This window comes from Xyrauchen texanus, chromosome 23, assembly GCF_025860055.1.
Source record: "Xyrauchen texanus isolate HMW12.3.18 chromosome 23, RBS_HiC_50CHRs, whole genome shotgun sequence".
In the NCBI taxonomy this organism is placed as follows: domain Eukaryota; kingdom Metazoa; phylum Chordata; class Actinopteri; order Cypriniformes; family Catostomidae; genus Xyrauchen; species Xyrauchen texanus.
Window position 1 is genome coordinate 40,528,471 of NC_068298.1, and position 17,629 is coordinate 40,546,099.

The window sequence follows — 17,629 nt, forward strand, 5'->3', positions numbered from 1 at the left end:
AAATAATACATTACTTTAACAGAAGAATTAATGCGAGCGCTTTTTATTCTTCTTCTTCTTCTTCTTATTATTATTATAAGCTTCACATTTCTGACTTTAAACCCTCCAAATTTTTCCCCCATTAATTTCCATTGTCAGTGCCTCAATATAACCTCCATTTTTGCTTTTTTGTTAAAGAAAAGGAGGGACGAGTGGAAATAATGTTTTGTTGTAGTCAACATTGTGCCACAAATGCTGTCGATTGAGCTTAACTTGTATTGAACCCGGAATACTCCTTTAAAAACAAAAGTGTTTACTATAGATATGATTTTAAAAGATGATCTGGAGAAATCGATTTTGTAATCGGACACCACCTTTACATTGTAGATTATATACCATGAGGAAAAGTCAAATGAAAAGCAAAAGTGACTCAAGCGGTTGTCAAGGTAACGTTTGGTGTTATGACGTGTTCTCTTTACTTTGTGGCAACGTCAAATGTTTTCTGTTACAAAATGGATTAAAAGAGAAAGCCCCAAAGTAAGAATTCATCAACGTAAACTACTAGAGTCGTAATATGAAATCTTCGAGAAACAGTGTGTAAGCAGTGATTGTGAGCGACATCATGGACTGTACTGAACAAAACTCACAAGACGAATCCCCGGAGACATTCACATGTCCGAAGATCCTCAAAACAACAACTGACATTTATCAAGATATCAGAGAAGAGCTGAGACTTGACGAGAAATCAGGTGATGACGGGCACATTTATACAGCGTTTGCTTAATATATACTTAAAATAAGAAACGTTTTTTTGTGTGGGAGAATGTCTTCTGCTGAATCTATCAATGTTTCATTTAACGCAACATTCGTATATGCATTAATGTAAATGACATAAATCTGTTAACTTGATTTGAGTGTGATCTAAAGCAGAGTTCAGTGCTGAGTCCGTGGAGAAGACGGTGAGTCTGCTGAAAGAGAAAGCAGAAAGAGGCGACTCACAAGCCGCATTCCTCCTAGGACAGTTATACTATGAAGAGGTAACACTAAAGCATTCACTATCCACTCCTGGGCCAAAAAATATTGGCCTAACCCAAAATGGCAAAACATTCCGCTTTTAACAGTCTTAACCACAAATCACTATTCAGGACATTAGCAAAAATTGAACGATATCTAAATTAACTTATTGTAGTATGTGGTAGTTGTTCCCTTTGATTTCTTTAACTGGCTTGTGGGTAAACTTGCAGACAGCTTTTTACATAAAGACGAGTCAATGTTGTTCCACTCGGTGTTGATAGGGCTCAAATCTGGTCTCTGACCAGGCCAGAACATGTGCCCACTTCTTGGTAGATTTCTCCGTTTGGGCAGGACCAAAATAACATCTGATCATTCCTCTTTAGAAAACAGCTTTTGAATTGTGGGAAACGAGCTTTTCTGCAATATTCTCCTGTACACTGATGCATTCATTGTGATTAACTGATGCACCTCTTCCTCCATGCTTCACTGTGGTAGAGAAGCATTGACTATTGTATTTCTCACCGACCGAAGACACCTCTCTGGAGCATCACCATGCAACTCAAATCGTGTTTCATTATTCCAGACAACTCAACTCAATCAAACTTTCCATATTCTGCCAAAAACGTCATTCTGTCTTTGATGGCTTTTTTACACATCTTCTAGACACAGAACCTGCATCAGATAACCTTCTGCTTATTCTTCTTCTGGAAAGAGTCTTGTTTTCTGAGGTCTTGAATTCTGCTGGCAGTTTTTCCTGTCTTTGAGAACTGTACATTTCAGCAGGTGGTCATTCCTGCATGAAGAGGCTTTGGGCCTTCCAGATTCATTCTGGCAACGTCACCTGTCGTTTCAAAGCATTGACCTATTCTCTTGGTAGCTGCCTTTAGGGTCTTGTACTCTTGTACTCTACAGTTGGGCTGATACACACCAGCTGTGTGGTTTCTGACAGCAATCCCTGCATGATATTTCGATTTTTCTCAAGCTGATTTTCTCACTCCTTTACCTTGGGACCAGAGGTGATTCTAGGGACTCTGGGGGCACTAGGCAGAAAAAATAGTGCCATTCTGACCCTTCTGTGGCCTCTTTCTCAATATGAGGTATTGATGTGAAGAAAGCATGGAGCATTTAAGCTACTATCTTTCACTAACAATCATACATTTTTGTAACATATAGGTTCAAAAGCTGGCAATGCCATCTCACAACCACTCTTTTGATGCAAAATATATGATCTAATCCATAGTAGAATTTGCTAATCTAAACTCAACAGAAAAATGATCCAGCTATCATGTAATAACTCTCTTCTATGTGTGCCACTCTCTCTCTCTATATATATGTAGCACACTGAATGAGAGTTTAATAGCGTTCTTGCAATTCAGATTGCATTATTTAGAGGAAAACTGAATGACAATCCAATCTTTTCTAAAGATATGTGAAGTAAACCTATGAGAATCCATAAATCGAAAATGTCTTTCTATTCTGCTAAGCATTGCCAATCACTGGTTTCAAGTGTTGTTGCAGTAAACAACTGTAATTGTCGCCCTCGACACAGACATGTGTTATTTAGAATTTTATATCAAACATTTTACTTTGTATCATTATTTTACCTTTGCATACAAGAAGACCGTAGTAGTGAATTTCCCTGTTTGCAGTTTTTTCCCCAAATATTTCACTGCAGCAAAAGTACATGAGCAAATGGTGGCACAGAAGTGCATTTGTTAATTGTTGCAATTTTCCTGACCAGTGATTTGTTGTGGGGAGAGACTATTAAAAGCTTGTTTTACCATTTTGGGCACAGTCAGACAGCAGATTGATACACTGTCATTGTAGACGTGAGTTAATATTATTCATTGTCATGAGATTCAGGGTCGCTATGCAGAAGCTGAGATGATCTTTGATAGCATTAGAGATCAAGATCCCAGAGCTCTATATCAACTGGCTGTCATTTACTATGATGGCCTTGGAACCAAAGAAGACCTTGTGAGTGCCTTTTTGTATTATGATATTACTAATACCAGATTTACAAAGGGGTTCACTGAAAGGTTGTCATCACAGCTATGTATTATTGTTTTAAATGCTTTATGAACATGAACATTTTTCAGATGTCGCCTTGCCAATATTGGACTTTTGCACAATCAAAGCTTCGTTGTTGTCAGTTTACACTCTGAAATAATGACAATTTCAAACAGGTTTCCCAAACACTCCCCCTGTCTGCCATTGGTCAGAAAAACGATGGCCCGCCCCAATCTCACACCATTGGTTGAGCCATTGTTGCTGTTTTGTGCTGGTCACCAGTTAAAGGGAAAGTTCACACAAAAATTAAAATACTCTCAGGATTTACTTGCCCTAATGTCATTCAAGATGTGTATGATTTTCTTGCTTCCGCAGAACACAAATGTTTTGAAGAATATTTGAGCTCTGTTGGTTTTAATATGTCCTTAATATGCAAATAATGGTGACCAAAACTTTGAAGGTTCAAAAAGCATATAATCAGATCAATATAATAAGTCCTTTTTTACTATAAATCTCCAATTTCACTTTCTTCTTTTGTTTTTGCCATTCACATTATCCGTGCATATCGCCACTTACTGGGCAGGGAAAGAAAAAAGAAAAAAATGTATATATATATATATATATATATATATATATATATATATATATAAGAGAATTTAATTCTTGGGTAAACTATCCCTTTAATTCCTTAATCACTGTGAGCATCACAGCTGCAATAGAGTGCAACAGTGCCTGACAAATTTTTCCGCCATCATGGTTCCGGAAGTATTTTTCCCATTTATTTTGTTCCATAAAGATTACATAAAAGTCTTAATAAAAGCTTTCTAAGCCATGAACAAAACCTTAATGTCTTTATTGAAGGAATGAACTACGATCCCATGACATAGTCGAATAAAAAAAAAATCACGGAATATTGGAAAACTATTGATTTAAAGTAAATTATAATAATATACGTTTTGTTTTTATTCTGTCGCAAAATATTCAGATATTTGCAAATATATAAAGTAGTTTGAGAGAGTAGGGAGAGTGACTTGATTGCATCATGGGAGTGGGTGGTCGCTGCAGTGCTCTTGTGGCGCACTTTGTTGGCCGATTCACTGATTGGTCGATCGTTTCCATTCAGGATTCACGGTTAGTGTAGTACTTCTCCAGAAATTACACTATTAAACACGATCAATAATACATTTATTTGAAATAACATAGATTGATGGCTTCAACAGAAGAATGTTTAATCGATTAACAACCTGGAAACTCATGGTAAGTCCTTATTTAAAGGTTTTATAAGTTATCGTTTAACCTGTGGAGAAAGTAAATGGGATTATTACTTCCAGAAAAAGACTGTTGCACTCTTTTATGCTCACTAAAGTTGTGATCTCACAAATGCCATGTTTATAGACGTTTTTTTTATAGCTACCATTATATTGCAGAATCAATTCAAATCAAAGGCTTTGTGTGTAAATAAATTATCAAAAAATATGAACAGTTTTCCACTCTCTCATTTTGAAAGAAGAAATAATTATGTGTCAACCATTACCTTTATAGAGCAAGGCAATTGAGTACATGAGAAAAGTTGCATTGTGGGATTCCCCTGAAGTGGGCTCTATCAAATACGCAGCACTGTATAACCTGGGCAGGGCGTATCTGGAGGGATTTGGTGTCCAAACGTCCAGTACTGAGGCAGAGCGGTGAGTCCGTGTTGAACAGACGGTTTCAATTTAGACAGACAGCAGACTTTTATTAACAAAATGTTAAAATACACATCTTTCAGACGAACATGTCAAATTTAGAGCTTGTTTGAAGATTAAAGAGCAGCAATCACTCTCATATATTGTGTGTTAACTTGTGTCATAGGCTGTGGCTTCTGGCAGCTGATGATGGAAACCCAAACGCAAGTGTGAAAGCTCAATCCGCTCTGGGCATGTTCTACTGCAGACCTGAAACTCTCAATCTCAAAAAGGTCCATGATATCACTCAAATCATCATCATGCATTATTAACTGCAGCATTTACTTGTTACTTAAGTTACTTAAATGTCTAAGACAAGAATCTTTCTCTTCATTGCACTTGTTTAGTGTCTCATGATGGTGACATGACAAAGCCAACACAAAGTTATTGTACAAATTGGGGTTAGGGCTTCAATATTTTAATTAGTGGTGATGATTTTGATTCATTTCAGTGACACGAGTCTTTGGAATCCATTCACCAAAAATATTTGTTCAGATTTGTGCATTGATTCATTCATTGACCAATTCTGCAAGTTACATCTTTGCGCCTGTATGTGGCTGCAAATTACCATCTTTAAGTTATTGCATTGAACAAAAAGCAGTCATTCACAATCGGAACAAGTCTAATTATCTCTACGATTCCACAAAGCACTTTAGCTCTGCAGTTTCAATAACGTCCATTTGTCAGTGTAATGTGTAGTCATCACTCACTTATATTTATAATTAGTCCAGCCCGGTCAGCAGATCGTCGTTCATGAGAGCTTATGGGGCGGCTGTGGCTCAGGTGGTAGAGCGGGTTGTCCACTAATCGCAGGGTTGGCGGTTCGATTCCTGGCCCACATGACTCCACATGCCAAAGTGTCCTAGGGCAAGACACTGAACCCCAAGTTGCTTCCAATGGCAGGCTAGCTCCTTGCAAGTCAGCTCTGCCGTCATTGGTGTGTGTGTGTGTGTGTGTGTGTGTGTGTGTGTGTGTGTGTGAATGAGTCACAGTGTAGCACTTTGAAAACCGTTAAGGTTAAAAAAGTGCTATATAATTGCAGACCATTTATCATGATGACTGATTCATCATGTTCGTCATTCGTGAACAAGTGTACTAGTATATTCAGTTCGTTCATGAACAAGATGACAGACTGGTTCAATCTATCATCTCAAAGTGTGTACTAGTTAAACCAATGAATGCAATTGGCTAGTGCTATAATCAGTCTTTACAGGCATAAAAAGCCACCAAAAAGTCTCATGCTTCAAACTAGAGCTCATTGGCTTCGAAAGGGAGAGATGTCAGAAAAACAAGAAATGAGGTAAAACAAATTGATTCATTCACTTAAAATATTTGTTCAGAAGTTCTGATTTGTTCACAATTTTACTGCAATTTAGCAGGCTTCATTTGTGAAAGTGGCTATTATCTAGTCGATTCTGACATGAGAGTCATGAGAAGTGGGGCTTGTTTGTGGACAATTCTTTTCAAAAGCCTTCTTCTTCAGTAAAACTGTCACTGAATGTGTGTTTGTGGTCCTCAGGCATTCCTTTGGCACTCCGATGCCTGTGGAAATGGTAGTCTGGAGTCTCAGGGTGCTCTGGGTGTGATGTATCTGTATGGCCATGGAGTGCAGAGGGATCCAGATGCTGCTCTGTTCTGTCTAAAGGAGGCAGCAGAGAGAGGAAACGTGTACGCACAAGGCCACCTGACAGCCTGTTACTACCATAGGAAGCTGTACACAAGATCAGCTGCCCTAGCGGAGAGGTACAACAGATTGTGTCTTCAAACAGTTTAAAGGATACAAGTTGTTATATTGACTAGACACAACTGTACAAACTTGAGTTTTTCAAAATAGCTTTTCATCTGTCATCTGTCTATCTATAGATGACATCTGTCTATCCATTCATCCATCAATACATCTGTCTATCGATTCATCTGTCAATCTATCATCCGTCTATCAATCCTTCCATCTGTCATCTGTCTATCCATTCATAGATTTTAATATTCAACTTTATTGTCATATGAGCCAATGAAATGCAGCTATTTTCACATATCCCAACTAAGCTGGGGTCAGAGCAGGGGCAGCCATGAAACAGCGCCCCTGGAGCAGATAGGGTCAAGGGCTTTGCTCAAGGGCCCAACAGTGGTATCTTGGCGGTGCTGGGGCTTGAACCCCTAACCTTTCAGTCAGTAACCCAGAGCCTTAACCACTGAGCCACCACGTCCCATATCTGTCATCCGTCTATCCATCCTTCCTTCCATACATACATCTTTCATTTGTCTATCCATTCATCCATCCATCCATCTATATATCTGTCATCCGTCCATCCATCCTCTCAATGTTGTATAGATATAATGTATTCAAGGCCTATACAACCTTGAAATGTCTTTCTCAAAACGTCTTTAATCTTAACAAACTTTGCCTTTCTAGTTTAAAATGGAGTTAAAATCTAAATGTGATCAAACCATCATTAGATCAAGCCGCAATGTGGGCTAATAACATCTATACACTAACACTTTACATTAATGTTCCCTTTTGTTAAGGGTTTATAAAAGGTTTTATTAATAACTAATAAGTCATTTACATTTAAATCACTGATATGCAGTTATAACAATATGAATAAAAAAGTATTTATAAAGGGAAGATTTTAACATATTGTACATGTCATAATTGCTTAATAAAGTTACTTGTTCATCCTTAAATTAATAAAATTCACCCTCAAATTCACCCTAATACCCTAATTCATGATTTATTCCGCAATGTAGCAAAAAAATAGACTATTATGCATTACATTGTTAAAGGAACATTTTCATAGTTTAATAATGTTCAATAAGTGTCAAGCATTTATTACATGAGGTAAAATGACTCAATATTTGACAGTTATTGCATGGAAGTAAACTTTCTATATAAATACGATTTGTATTTATTATTATTATTATTATTTTATATCTATGCATTCGTAAACTAATTATTAGTCATTATTTATATTTTATCCTCTTTTCTCCCAATTTGGAATGCCCACTACTTAGTAGGTCCTCGTAGTGGCGCATTATCACACCTTAATCTGGGTGGCAGAGAACAAGTCTCAGTTGCCTCTGCTTCTGAGACCGTCAATCTGCGCATCTTATCACATGACTCGTTGTGCATGACACAGCAGAGACTCACAGCATGTGGAGGATCATGCTACTCTCCACGATCCACGCACAACTCACCACACGCCCCATTGAGAGCGAGAACCACTAATCACCACCACAAGGAGGTTACCCCATGTGACTATACTCTCCCTAGCAACCGGGCCAATTTGATTGCTTAGAAGACCTGGCTGGAGTTACACAGCACACTCTGGATTCGAACTTGGGACTCCAGGTGTGATGGTCAGCGTTGAGTTACCCAGGCCCCCAGTTATGTCATAACTGAAACCTTTTTTAACCCCTCAACAAAAGAGTGTTACCACCTATACATAAAATATTGTTATTATTATATTATCCAGAAATTGTTGGGTCTAGTCAGACAGAATTAAGGAACACTGTTCTGTTTACTGTATTTAAATGGATTGACCTGCAGAGTGTGCAAATACAAGGACATCAGTGCTTTAGCGCGACACACAGACTGTCTGGAGGAGTATATCAGGAAGGGTATCAGCATAGCCATGTTCTACTACGCACACTGCCTTCAGATGGGCCAAGGCGTCCTGCAGAACAGAAAGACAGCACGAAGATACTTCAAACAGGTACTGTCACTCACCTCGAAAAACAATTCAAATGATGATGAATTACAAATGTTCCAGGTTAGTGGGACTCTAGACAACACTAGATTGCCGCAAGCAGAACTGCACTGTTTGGTGTGCTGCACTGAGTCTGTGAAATAATCAGCACTTGTTACATTTGGATAGACAGAAATTCTGTGGAAGAAGTCTATACACATTTTATGTTTATTGAACAACTGTTTGCAGAGAGTTGACACTTTATTTAATTTTTTTCCACGCCATTCTTTTTATTGTGGGAACCCACTTAAATGACAAGTAAAGCAAATCAAACTTCGGATGGTCGCTTTACGGTCTCTTCTTGTATAAGTGGGCGATTCTTGGCCAGAATGAGCTGACATCTCTCAGCCTGACTGCAGTACAACACACTTAGACTCACACAGTTTCTGAAAATCTACTGACAAACGTAAACGCAGCAATGGAACTCAGCACCATATTTATATTTTGATGGAAATAAAAATGAGGTTGTGAGGGGATGGACTTACAATGTATTTCGTGGGTTTTACTGTTGTTTCCATTGGTTTTGATCCTTCAGCTGACAAACATTGAAAATATATCTTTCCAAAAAGTTTTCAGTATATAAGTTATTACTGAATTAGAAGCTGGATTCAGCCTCGTCTTCGTCTCGTGAGTGTACACTGAAGGAAATTTACCTTACTTGGCTACAGCGGTCCTGATGTATTATGAGCAGTACCACCGCTTCCTATACGCAAAGTATGCAGTCTGCGTAGGGCACCAGCTCCCGAGAGGTAACCAGAAACTCCACCGGGTGCCCTAACGCGAACGTTGTACATTAGGCCTATTCAAGGACCCGGTAGCAGTCACGGAACACAATCGATCGCCTCACAACTTTCACATTGGGCCTTGCACCTTGCACCTTCTCTGTTCACTTACGCTAATGTTATTAGATGTGTAATCGCTATTAAATTACGTTTTTCTCTTTTGAAGTCAGGATTTGGTCAGCAGCCAATAGCAGAAAGGATTGGGCCCCGCCCCTGAGTGTCAAAATTGACTTGTGTGCGTAAAGATTTCAGCTCCGCCTGTACAGATCTGCGCACGCGCGTGTGCAGTAACTCGCGCGTGTGTACAGATCTTTTTTTTTGTTATTTCTGCTCGCGACTTGTTAATTTGTGTGCACAATCATATTTTTTTGGTTTATCAAATGAAACGAAGTTTGTGTTCTCTCTGTTCTGTTTTGTCAGGCTGCAGAGTTAGATCCAGTGATGTGCAAGGAGCTGCAAATGGACATTGCATTTAACAGGACGTAAACAAAAACATCAATCGTACAATTTCTCTCATTAGTAAAGTTCATGCTGGATACAGTCTGTGTTAAACTGAACTCACTAACAGGACACAATAAGACTTTCAATTAGGGTGATGTGTCATTACAATCCCTGTCCTGACTTTGACGCTAATGAATAAAAGGTTTTTTTCATTTAATCAGAAATGTAATACATGGGTATGTGTTTGCATCATAAGAAATTCAAACTTCACTTCCCTTTGGGAGAATATCACAAACGAACTATAATGATGTGTCCAGATCCTATCGCCTCCCAAAATCAGAAGGAAAAAATAGAAATGAAATTATGCATAAATTAGGTCTATTTTTATGAAATTGTGATTGTTTGTATCTTACTGTAATGTGGAGGAATAAAAATAGCATTACCATAATGAGAAAAGATCGAGTAGCCCCAAAAAGTATTTAGATACTTTAGCCACACTTAAACATTTATAAATCATATAATATTGCATCATAGATTAAATATAAAATGTAGTGAAAAATAAAAGTGTCACTCTCAAGGAGGAAAAAGTGTTATTGGGATCATTTACCAATTATTAGCACTCAAATCTTCACTGGTGTAACTCTTCTCAGTGGAGTTTAAACAATTGTAACAGTATATTGAAGACATGACACACAGCAAGTCTTTTGCAATTTATTGCTTATAAATGCTCTAGTCTATTTTTGTTAAAAATAACAATAATATCACAAACCAAACCTTCACAATAACTGTACATGACATATTGCACGATTAAAAGCCTTCATAATGATCACAATAGGGAGATTGTTTTTACAGATATATAACACTCATTCCGCTGTTCTTCACATTATAGAGCACACCAAGCCAAATAAAAACCCTCAGAAGAAAGAGAGAAAGAGAATCAGAGCATGGCAGCTGGCAGTGAGCTGGCCTGTTCTTCCCAAGTGAGAAAAACACAAGAACAGATTAATACACAAACATACTCATGTCGTTTCTAAAGCTGTGGCGCTTCCTAGATCCAGCTCTACAAAGTGTTTTGGAAATTAAACAATGGGGGAAAACCTCAAAAGCATCTTTCCATCACATTAGAGAGACAGGAGCAATCTTCTGCTGTGTGTGATGTTGTTCAGGCTTGTGTGGCCTCGACGCTCAGCTCAGGGTATAGTTCTTTAAGAAGCAACTCAAACAAAATCTGAAAAAAGAAATACAACCGAATGAGAGGTGAATTAACCCATATTTCATTTACAAGGATCAAACTATATATTAGCTCCAGCTTCTCCATTCCACCATAAGAGGGCACTATAGTACAACCATCTCATACAATAACAATTAACTGTGTACACTAAGGACAAATGTTAAAAGCAATTCGATTTGCATTTCCTGAAGGAAAAGTTGTATATAAGTTTAGGTTATAGGCTTTGATTCACCATCATCATGACACTCAACACATGTGAATCAAAATATTGTCAATGTGTACAGCCAGGGCCAAAAGTATTGGCAGTGACATAAATCTTGTGTTTTGCAAAGTTTGCTGCTTCAGTTTTGTAGATAATTTTTTCACATGTTTCTATGGTATACTGGAAAACAATGAGAAGCATTTCATGAGTTTTAAAGGCTTTTATTGGCAAAAACATTTAATATATGCAAAGAGTCAATATTTACAGTGTTGATTCTTGTTCTTCATAACCTGGAACCTTCTGGGCCAAATCCTGACTGATGATGATCCATTCTTGCCTTATTAGTGCTCGGATTTTATCGCAATTTGTGGGCTTCTGTTTGTCCACTCGCCTTGACCACAGGTGCTCTATGGGATTAAGATCCAGGGAGTTGCCTGGCCACTCATCCAAACTGTCAATGTAATGATCTCTGAGCCACTTCATTATAACTCTTACCTTGTGACAAGGTGCTCCATCATGCTGGAAAATACACGGATCATCACCAAATTATTCCTGGGTCGTTTTGATAGCATTCTTTATTCATGGCAGAATTGTGAGAGAGCCCACTCCCTTGGATGAAAAGCAACACATATATGGTCTCAGGATGCTTCACTGTTGGTACGACACAGGACTCATGGTAGCGATCACCTTTTCTTCTCTGGACTATTGATTTTCCAGATGTCCCAAACAGTCGGAAGGGGCTTCAGATAAAATATCTTTGCACTAGTCTTCTGCTGTCCAATCCTTGTACTTCCTGCAGAATTTCAGTCTGTCCTTGATGTTATTCTTGGAGAGAAGTGGCTTCTTTGATGCCCTTCTTGACACCAGGCCATTGTCCAAAAGTCTCCACCTCACTGTGCGTGCAGATGCACTCACACCAACCTGCTGCCAATATTGAGCTCTGCACTGGTGGTGACACGATTCCATAACTGACTCCTCATGAGGAGACGGTCCTGGTGCTTGCTGGACACTCTGGGACGTCCTGAAGCCTTCTTCACTGCAGTTGAACCTCTCTCCTTGAAGTTCTTGACGATCCGGTAAATGGTTCTTTCGAGTGCAATATTCTTTGCAGCAATTTGCTTGCATGTGAGACCATTTTGATGCAAAGCGATGATGGCGGCACGTCTTTATTTAGAGGTAACCATTGCTAATAAGAACACCATGATTGGAAGCACTTCTTCCCTCCTTTTATAGCAATCAGTCTGCTCTTATAATCCAGTCAGAATGATAGAGTGATTTCACCTGACTAGTACTCATTCACACTTTCCCAGGTGCTGCTGATATGATTAGTGAAATGATGTTAGCTGGTCATTTTGTTCCAGGGCCAAAAAACAGTGAAATTAGTTTTTTTGTGATAGAAGCTTTTTGAAATTATTTAAAATGCATCTGATCACTCTGCACAAAGATCTAGAAACAATGTGAATCAACACCACAACAACTGAAGCAGAAAACTTTGCGAAACACTAAATGTATGTCACTGCCAATACTTTTGGCCACAGCTGTAGTTTAAAGACAGCTATAAATAGTTCAATGCATGCAAGGAAGACCAATCACAAATCATTATCCAAATAGAAGCAAGAAGACTCAATTCCACAAAGTTCACAAATATTATCAGAGATGATGTCATTAGCCCCGTTCACACATTCAACCAGGTAAATTACAGGGAAATCGTTGGGTTGCCTTTACTGGTAAATGTACCACATGTGTTGTTCACACAGCCCATCAGTATGGGAATGTAAAGGTAATGATACTTCAGATTAAGAGAAATTGCCAGAGCAAAATTTACCAGTATTTTCAGGTTGCGTTCACACAGGACCTCTAACCTGAAATGTGCAAGTCATTTTCTTGAAAAGGTTGTGTCAGTTCCAGTAAGAGCTATCAATGTAAATCTGAGAGATTTTCAAAAAAATACAAATTAATATCATGCCTGAGGCTGAAATTACCTACAAATAAAGTTTGAACTAATCTATATGTTCAGCGGTTCAGGCGGAATTATTTGGATTGCAAGAGTTTATTAGTTAGCGTTAGAGGTCTTGAACAAACCCTGACCATGATGGGTTAGAATAATGAACATCAATACAGTGCTGCCCTATATAATCACTAATAACATAATTTTTTTAATGAATTTATAATGATAAATGGAGCTTTAAATTAAATTGAAAAAGGTATTTTCAATGCATTTTACTTCCATAATGTGACACGTTTCCAAGTAATACAGGACTAAAACAATTGTTGGGCAGGACTTGATTTAATCCATTGGAATTGATTCGATTGTGAAAAGTGTGTTCTCCATAACAGGATGGAGTCTGACCTGAATGTCTTAACAGATATATTGCTATAAGATAACGTTAACATTACACAACAGACTGCGTGACAGAAGAAAAACATATGACTTTTCAATGAAAGATTGAACAGAGAAAAACATTTATCTATTTATGTTGGAGTAATGTTCACCAATTAAATGTGCACAATAAGTCCAGGGCCATTTATTAAGACAGTAAATAGGATCAATCTCATATTCAAATGAACAGTGAATAAAATGTTATTGCTATTTACTTGAGTAACAACCTGCCATTCACAGCTTCTGAATAGTAAAGTACCATCACCTGTTTTCCAATTCTCACTTTCCATTCAGGCATAAAGGAGTGTGTGTTTACCTCGGAAAGCAGAAATGAGAATAATAAACTCTGCTTTAACGGTCGCTCACATCAGAGGAAAGAAAAAACTCTACATATTCAAAACCACACACTGCCTTATTCATTTGATCATTTACACGGGTGTTGTTCTGAACCCGTATGACTTTCTTCCATGGATATATGAGAAGAGAAATGTCCTTGCTAAATGTTCCTTGTTCTCTGTCCAGCTCCCAGAATTGAAGCACGAAATAAATCGAGCCCTCAATAACAAGTCTTCAGTAGGCATGTGACAGATTTAACACGTTCATTTTCAGAACAAATTTAAGGTGTTATTTTCAGAAATTCTTTGCCTCCGCCATAGCTCTCAAAATCGCCTTCGTACATGCACATTTCCAAGCGTCACATGTAAAGACATGTTGCACTATTATTGGTTCTTGGGATTCTCGAAAATGAGATGTGCCACATTTAATACAGGCGAATGAGATATGAGAGCTACAGTACAGGCAAAGATTTTCAGTGAATAATAACTTCATTTTGAATCAGTTCCTCACACAAAGCTATCTTATGGCTTCAGAAGACTTGAAATATAGCTCAATAGTAGTATGGCTACTATTATGATTTTTTGGGATCAATTATGATAATTTTTAGAGCCATACAGCACATGGTAACTGAATAGGAATGGAACAAAAGGAACAATAGGAACAAAAACGATGAACCATATTGAGGCACAACTCGATATTTCAAAATTCAAAACAGCAACACTGTTTTCTGTCCATGTGACGGCTCAAATAAATTGAGCCTTCAAACATCATAATCTCTCCATTGCTTCAATTTACTCCTACTGCACCTTTTTCTACAGTGTTTACAGGGTTCACACAAGGTTGTTAAAGTGCTTGAATTTAGCTCTTAGAAATGTAAGTACTGGAATACCTGGAAAACTGCCTTGATTTGATGAAAAGTGCACAAGATTAAATCTGACCATTTCTTCCATGTAATGTGTCTTCAAAGATCACATTCACACACTCCACTTTCATTAAATAATGTGTCTTAATATCCTCTTGGTTCTTTACTGTCAGATAAAAAAGTAAGAACTGATATTTGTTTTATCTAATCTCAAATAACACGGATGTGCAAAAAAACGTCTCTCTCCTTAATAAATGAACAGAAACATCTGCGAGTCTGTGAGATGCTCTTAAAGTGACAGTACCTTTATAGCGCTTGTTATACAAATGAATGTAAACTTGATGTTATTACTTGTAAATTGTACACACTATTTCAAACAGTGACAGCTCAAATCATTATTATATTCACTATACAATTTCATATTCTAATATTATTTGATAGAATGTATATATTTGTTTTATTTTTAAAAAGTTATAATAATGATGACAGACAAACACTTTCACATAATTGTTTCTGTTCAGTTCTATTACTTGTTCTGCACCTGATCAGCCTGAATGTAATCCACTATTTTTAAAGCTTATTTGTTTGTGATCTTTTCTTCTAGTAAAAGGTATATGGGAAACTGTTATTTTTTTAACATTGAGCATTTATATTGTGTAATAAAATAACTTCATTTTTATAAGAACTTATTTAGAAAAATAAACCCAATTTTCTGTCGTACTTTGTCATGTGTTATATTGAATCATGAACCTCACTGTATCGAATACCAATAACCATACCGTCCCAATCCTTCATGCTCTTGGTATGTGGAAAAGATCTGCATGTACATTCACTTGTGATTAGCATGAGGCTGAGTAAATAATGACAGGATTTTTTATTTGAGGAAACTTTCCCCTCAAGAATAAACACTCTCCAACTTGTGATTTTAATACTAGTAATCCGTTTCTGCTAAACTGTCTCTGATAGAATTAAGCTACTATTATTAAAAAGTATTTTGCTACAAGCTACTAAGAAAAAGTAGCCAACTACGCAATTCTGATTGCAAAATCACCTAATATTATATCATATATATATATATATACATACATGCATACATATACACACGGACGAGAGATATTCCATGAGCAATAATGGTTTGACACCATCAGCACTCCGACTCTTCACTGTGTGTGTATCACTCTGCTTGTGTTCGTCATCCTAAACTAGGACCTAAACTAAAGTGTAAGAGCAGTGCAGATCTGTTACGAGCTATGGTTTGTCTTTTCTTTTGACGTTACATATGTAAGCCAGCAGGTGGTGGCAAAAGATCATTTTTGTGTGTAATACGAGCCAGTTAGGTGACGTGAAGTGAATCCACATCAGCTAGTGTTTACATAACACAGCTCTTCATGATCGCTTGTATTACTACTGCTAAGCTAGGAAATATCTTTAAACAGCTTTAAACCAACAACTTCAGCATTATGGCTCATCACAGCTGAGAAACACAACAGACTTAATTACACAATGGGTGCTGTTTAAAATATCGGAGGACATTGCGGTTTCTATAGTGATCGACACTTGCGCACCGACTACCGTGAAATTGAGGAATACCTCGCTTGTTTCTGGAAAAGCTACACTAATGTGAAAACAGCAGAAATACAAATGTAGTTAAATTAGTAGTGTCGCTACTTTCAGTTTACTACACCCACACTGCAAACAATGTTTGTAATGAAACAAATTGTGACATACGTAGAGGAGATGTCTGTTGGCACTGGCCTCCTGAAGTGCATTGAAGATCTTGATGATCCCATATCTCGCATTCTGCTGCCCCACCAGATTCTGAAGTGCATCTGAATGACAAAAACATCACGGCAATGAAGAGGACTGTGACCGTAAAACTTACTGAAAAGTCCAGCATCATGTACCACCACTCAAGAGTATACAATCTGGCTAGTGACAGAATAAAAAAATAAAATAATAAAAATACAACCACTGGGAAATTATATTAACTAACAGCATCGAAAAGTACAACAGTATTAACAAGTGTTTTAAACATGTATCATGGGTAAAGCACACTTAAGATTGAGACCATCAATTAAATGAGATAAAGCTTTCACTGTTTCACTTGTGCTGTTGTAGTGTGTGCTTCTGAGAGCTCTGGACTTCAACTGTATTATCCAGCACTCTGTGAACTCAGACAGGTTTAAGTGTCCAGCTCTAATTAAAAAGCATCATGCAGGCAGCCATGAATCTTTAAACACGAACAGCTTTACAGTTCAGTGCACATCTTCAATAATCTTTAACATTCACACACATTCTCAGGGTGACTGAATCAGCACAATCCTTTATTATCTTCATTTAAGATAGAGCTACATTTATTTATACAATGTGATATTTACAAATGGTACTGTAGATGTGTACACCAGAAGTAAATGTCAGTGGTGCTTTCCTATCCAAAACGCACCGTCACAATGCCAGGGTGCTGTGGGTGGTTGCCAGGGGGTTGCTATGTGGTTGCTAAGGTGTTTATACAGTTCTATTTGGATTGGTTTGAAAACTGGACTGCTTAGAAAAGAAATATCACACCTAGAGCTGATTAATCGAAATAACATCAATATCGTGATACATCCCAGTGTGATTATCAAACACGAGGGCACTATTTGATTAAACAAACACGCAGTCTGAACACACTGCCTGCTGAGCTGCGCTTATGTGCGCAGCTGTTTTGTCTGTAGTGTGTAGTGCAATGTTAAAATCACAAGTGTTTTCAGTGGTTTAAGAGCAGTTCTGTGTTCCGTTTGTGTTCTGTGCTCGACACACACACATTTTCTCTCTCACGAGCACTGAGACAAAGATGTGCTCTATGTTCTGATCGGTGTGTTAACATGCGCAAATCACATTTTATTTAAAGCGCTCCAGATTCACTTTAATTGCAAATTTGTGTCA

At 37.7% G+C, this 17,629-nt stretch overlaps 2 protein-coding genes and 1 long non-coding RNA gene across 4 annotated transcripts in view; 1 reads left to right on the forward strand and 2 right to left on the reverse strand.

The window, feature by feature from the left end:
• Positions 1 to 204: 204 nt before the first annotated feature.
• On the forward strand, positions 205 to 10,047 carry lrp2bp (LRP2 binding protein). 2 transcript variants are annotated; one of them, XM_052155111.1, is made up of 8 exons: positions 205 to 728; positions 907 to 1,016; positions 2,857 to 2,970; positions 4,546 to 4,688; positions 4,855 to 4,960; positions 6,247 to 6,470; positions 8,272 to 8,437; positions 9,673 to 10,047. In XM_052155111.1, exons 1-8 carry the CDS (start codon positions 602 to 604, stop codon positions 9,736 to 9,738), a joined length of 1,056 nt encoding a protein of 351 aa, XP_052011071.1. In that variant the 5' UTR covers positions 205 to 601; the 3' UTR covers positions 9,739 to 10,047. The 2 variants fall into 2 exon arrangements, with proteins under 2 accessions (XP_052011071.1, XP_052011074.1); XM_052155114.1 differs by having other exon boundaries at positions 910 to 1,016; positions 9,673 to 10,046.
• Positions 5,051 to 9,452, reverse strand: LOC127663510 (uncharacterized). The gene is made up of 3 exons (XR_007972986.1): positions 8,956 to 9,452; positions 8,266 to 8,398; positions 5,051 to 6,366 (listed from the first exon to the last, which is right to left on the reverse strand). It is a non-coding gene; the product is annotated as an uncharacterized LOC127663510 (long non-coding RNA).
• Positions 10,048 to 10,332: 285 nt separating the features above from the next.
• The window catches only part of snx25 (sorting nexin 25), a 107,426-nt gene continuing 100,129 nt past the window's right edge, over positions 10,333 to 17,629 (reverse strand). Inside the window, 2 exon segments of the mRNA XM_052089067.1 lie at positions 10,333 to 10,921; positions 16,433 to 16,533. Coding sequence (XP_051945027.1) covers positions 10,856 to 10,921; positions 16,433 to 16,533 — 167 coding nt within the window. The 3' untranslated portion in view covers positions 10,333 to 10,855.